The sequence below is a fragment of the Manacus vitellinus genome, unplaced genomic scaffold (assembly GCF_001715985.3).
Source record: "Manacus vitellinus isolate BGI_N305 unplaced genomic scaffold, ASM171598v3 scaffold_63_pilon, whole genome shotgun sequence".
Lineage (NCBI taxonomy): Eukaryota > Metazoa > Chordata > Aves > Passeriformes > Pipridae > Manacus > Manacus vitellinus.
The window spans coordinates 566,492-570,878 of NW_021940711.1; the positions used below are offsets into that span (position 1 = coordinate 566,492).

The 4,387-nt window shown below is 62.0% G+C and overlaps 1 protein-coding gene across 1 annotated transcript in view; it reads right to left on the reverse strand.

Annotated features, from left to right (window-relative positions):
• Window positions 1–387: 387 nt before the first annotated feature.
• LOC103753826 (protein farnesyltransferase subunit beta) overlaps window positions 388–4,387 on the reverse strand; it is a 5,250-nt gene continuing 1,250 nt past the window's right edge. The window contains exons 2-12 of the mRNA XM_029963786.1: window positions 3,746–3,929; window positions 3,522–3,594; window positions 3,185–3,276; window positions 2,743–2,889; window positions 2,585–2,668; window positions 2,238–2,324; window positions 2,033–2,162; window positions 1,818–1,950; window positions 1,613–1,724; window positions 1,420–1,534; window positions 388–921 (exon numbers count right to left, since the gene is read on the reverse strand). Coding sequence (XP_029819646.1) covers window positions 811–921; window positions 1,420–1,534; window positions 1,613–1,724; window positions 1,818–1,950; window positions 2,033–2,162; window positions 2,238–2,324; window positions 2,585–2,668; window positions 2,743–2,889; window positions 3,185–3,276; window positions 3,522–3,594; window positions 3,746–3,929 — 1,268 coding nt within the window. The 3' untranslated portion in view covers window positions 388–810. The remainder of the gene's footprint in view (window positions 922–1,419; window positions 1,535–1,612; window positions 1,725–1,817; window positions 1,951–2,032; window positions 2,163–2,237; window positions 2,325–2,584; window positions 2,669–2,742; window positions 2,890–3,184; window positions 3,277–3,521; window positions 3,595–3,745; window positions 3,930–4,387) is intronic.

Here is a 4,387-nt window from a genome sequence, read left to right on the forward strand (position 1 = left end):
GTGACCCCCCTCCCCTGTCCCTCCTGGTTTTATAGGAGCATTTCTATTTATAGCCGGGGACCAGCGCAGTCCGGAGCGGGGAGGAGCCGGGCAGCCCCCCAAAAAAAGGGAGCAAGTACTGGGAGGGGGGGGCCTCCCTATTTATTTTCTCCGTGTGCAAACTCCACCTGCCCGAGTCGGCGGAGCACGACCTGGCACAGAGCCGGGCTTGGGGGGTCCTGTCCCCCCCCCTCTTCCTCCTCCTCCTTTTCCCCTCCTTTGGCCCCTTCCCACCTCCGTGGCATTATCCAAACTCCAGTGGCCCGTCCCTGCCCCGTAGGTGCCCGTTTTCCCCCCATTTTGATGCCATTCCATGGATTTAAGGTATGTTGTACATACTGCCCAGAGTTGTCTTGCAAGTTAAGGCTTCCCTTTACTATAAGACTATAAATAATAAAAAAAAAAAAAAGCCAAAATTCCACTTAATTTATCTTCCCCTGTGGTCACCGCGTGTTCTTGGAATGAGGGAAGTGGTGCCACCAGAGCCGGACACGGTGTCACCTCCTGCCCCGTGTCCCCAGGGCCCCCAGCACACGGCAGGGTGTCACTTCTGGTTTATTGATGCCAAAAAGCTCTGCCACAGCCCGTGTCCCACCTGGCTCCGGCCGGGACGGCAGCGGGAGGCGCGGCCCGGGGCAGGCTGGGTTTTGGTATTGCTAGCACCCTGAGGACCTCGCTGTGCCGGCCAGGCCACCACGCCACGGGCTGGGCTGGGCTGGGCTGCACACTCCGGGGCTGTGGGACCCCCAGGCAGCAGCGGGACACCCCCCCCTAGTTGGCAGCGGGTGCTGGATCCAGGCTGGGCACGGGATACTGCAGGAAGTGCATCACTGCCCTCGCCACCTTCTCTGGGGCGATGTTGTAGACGGGGTGCGTGGGCTGCTGTGGGAGAGAGAGAGGAATGGAGGAGGTTAGTCATGGAATTCTGGAAGGGTTGGCATGGGAAGGGGCCTTAAGTATCGCGTAGTCCAACCCAGTGTGGGCAGGGACAGTTTCCACCAGACTGGGTTGCTCCAAGCCCTGTCCAACCTGGTCTTGGACACTCCAGGGATGGGGCAGCCACAGCTTCTCTGGACAACCTGTGCCAGGGCCTCCCCACCCTCACAGGGAAGAATTTCTTCCCAATATCCCATCTAAATTCCCCTTTTTTACTTTGGAGCCATTCCCTCTTATCCTGTAACTCCAAGCCCTTGTCCAAAGCCCCTCTCCAGCTCCCTGGGAGCCCCTTTAAGCACTGGAAGCGGTTCTAAATTCTCCCTGGAGCCTTCCCTTCTCCAGGCTGAATCCCAGCTCTCTCTACCTCCATCGGATCCGCGTTTCCCGGCGCCGTGGAGCCCTGGAAGTTCAGCCCTGCCCACCCCAGCAATGTCCAGCACCTACCAGGCAGTTCTCAGGGATACCCAGGACCACCTCGTTGTGGAGGTCTCCGCTTCCGAAGTGCTGGGCAATGGCCAGCCCGCTCAGGCAGTAGCAGGTGTGGTAGAAATCCCGGGATCTGCGTGCAGGGACACATCGGGATGCTGAGGGGGAGCCCGGGGGGGCTGGGCAGCCCCGTGTTCCCCCCGTCACTCACTTTCCTGGCTTATCCAGCAGCCCCCCGGCCGGGCACTGGCAGCACAGGAGGATGTATTCCTGCAGTGCCAGCTGGTCGAACATCCAGTGCGCCATGCTCAGCGCTGTGTCACCTGGGAGGAAACCCGGAGGAGAAACACCAGGAGGAGGTGTCAAATCCCTGGAGATGCCATTCTGGGGAGCACAGGAAGCCCATGGCAACTCACCCCTGGCATGGAGTGCCCGATGGAGCAGGGGCAGGAGCCCGGCTTGCCAAAAGGAGTAGCACCCGTCCACCAGCTTGTTGCAGCGGCCCTGGAATCCGCCCTCGAAGCGCATCTGCCGCCCGGTCACCCAGTGCTGCGGGATGATCGGAGCCAGTGTGGGATCAGGGATCGCCAGTGGGATGGGACACCCCGTGCCCCGGGCAGGGATCACTCACCAGCAGGCTCCGGAGGTTGAGCAGATGCTCCTGCTGGAGGATGACCAGCGCGGCCATGCCGCAGAAGGTGTAGCCGCCGTGCGCCTCCATGCCCGGCACGCCGCCGATCCCGCCCTCCCAGTTCTGGCACCTGTGGGAGCAGGGTCAGGGTGGCACCGGCGCCGGGAATGCCATCCCATGTGCTCCTCCCGTCCCCAAATCTCACCTGGCGATCCACTCGGCCGTCCCGGAGAAGAGTGCGGGTGTCAGGATGTTGGTCAGCGAGGCCACTGAGGCGGCACAGTAGGCACTCCTGCGGGAAAAGGGTGCTCAGGGATGTGGGAAAAGGGCACGCAGGGATGCAGCACCCGCTCCCTGCTGCAGCTCTGGCTCCCCAAAATTACACTGGCTCCTCAAAACAGCACCAGCTGCTGACACCAGCCCCGTGCTACGGCACCCCAAAGTAGCTCATCGCCACGGCACCAGCTCCCCAAAACGATACTGGCTCCCAAAATCATCACCAGCACTGGCTCCCCAAAAGTGCCCCAGCCCCCCAAAACAGCCCTCACCCACCTGACATCCACCTCTCCACCCACGTGCATGAGGAAGGAGCCATCCGGCTGCTTCAAAGAGTACAGGTATTCCAGGAGCTTCTTCCTGCAGGAGCCAGCGGCTGTGAGGGAAGGGGGACACACCCCCCAGTCCCCCCCCAGCTCCCCCGGCCCCCAGACCTGTCGATGATGCCGAAGGCCTCCTCGGTGCCGATGATGCAGAGTGCGTTGACGGCGGCGTAGGTGGGGGCGAGGTGGGGGTGCTGCCCGGGACCCCCTCCAAATCCACCCTGGGGGCTCTGGCAGCGCCTCAGGAATTGGCAGACGCTGCAGGAAAGTGGGCAAGGGGCTCGTTGTTACCTGTGTCGCCCCGGCAGGGCGATATGTCCCCCCCCAGCCCCGTGAACCCCCTCCGAGGCCGGAGCCGGGGGTGTCACCCCCCCATCTCTGCCGTCACGAGGGAGCCTCCGGAAGAATGGGCGGCATTGACGGCGACGGGGAGACAAAGCACTCCTTTGCTCCGGGGACAGCGGGAGGTGGCACCTCCGGAGTCACGCGGGTGGCCCGTGGGGACGCTGGCCATGGCAGGGTGGGGGTCCCCTCCCTGGCTCCCACCACTTACTCAGAGGCCACCGACTCTGGGATGGGCTCATCCAGCAGCTCCAGGCTGTGCAGGATCCAGTAGCAGAGCCAGGGGCGGCTGGCATCCAGACACTGAGGGGACAGAGGGGACAGTCAGGCTGTGGCACTGGACACAGGGTGCTGCTGCACGAGCAGGCAGGAGTGAGGGGACAGGAAAGGGAACCCCCGGAGCATCACTGCATCCCACGAGCACACAGGGAATGCTGTGTCCACTCTGGGGCCGGAAAACCCCCAGTGACGATCCCAGTGACAGCCCCGGGGTGAGGGGTTCGCCCCAGCCAGCGGCTCCAGGGCGGGATATCCGGCATTCCCGGTACCTCATAGGCTTCGGTGAGCTGCCGGAGGCCTCTCTTCAGGTAATGGAAATGCTTCTCCCGCTGCAGGACGTACCTGGGAGACAGGGAGGACAGGGATGAGCAGGCAGGTGGCCTGGAAAAGCAGGGGGGCAATGGCAGGAGAGGCAGGATCCCACCACAGCCGGAGGTGTTGCTTTTTTTTGGGATGGGAATTATTTATGTATATCGGGAACTCTGGGACTCACTGCGAGGAGTGATGGTTTGTCTTGTAGGCATCATAGACCTCCTGCACAATGTCCTCCACCTTGGACTTGGCAGGGAAAGAGGGAATAAAGACTGTGGTGAGCTCTGGGAAGCGGCTCTGCACATCCCAAAATGATCCCCACTGAGCCCCCCAGCTTCTACCCCATCCCAGGGCTTTATATCTGACTCATGGCCCCTTCTCATCCAGTAAAACCAAAGTGGGAGCTGCCAGGAGCTTTGTGCCCCGAATTATGCCAGAGTTCAGCACGATCTGGTGCTGCTTTACAAATCCAGCTGGAGTTTGGTTCATCCTGGGACCCCCATGGAAAACACGCTCCTCCCACTCACGCTGGGATAACCAGGGACTCCAACACCCCCGACCCAGGACCCAGAGTAATCCTCCAGGAAATACTCCAGGATCGGCCTCAGGGTTTGGGAGGGGCAGCCTCCCACCCACATGCATGGCACTGTGTCCTGCCAGGATGGAACTGAGCAGGAATCCCAAGGATTGGGAAACCAGCAGTCACTTTTTACCCCGTCCCGGCACCCAGGGGAGCTGCCAGCGGCTGGATCAGGACAGAGGGCGGGAGGAGGGAGTCTGGCTGCCCCCGCTGCAGGACCTCTCACCCGCCCCGAACTAGTTC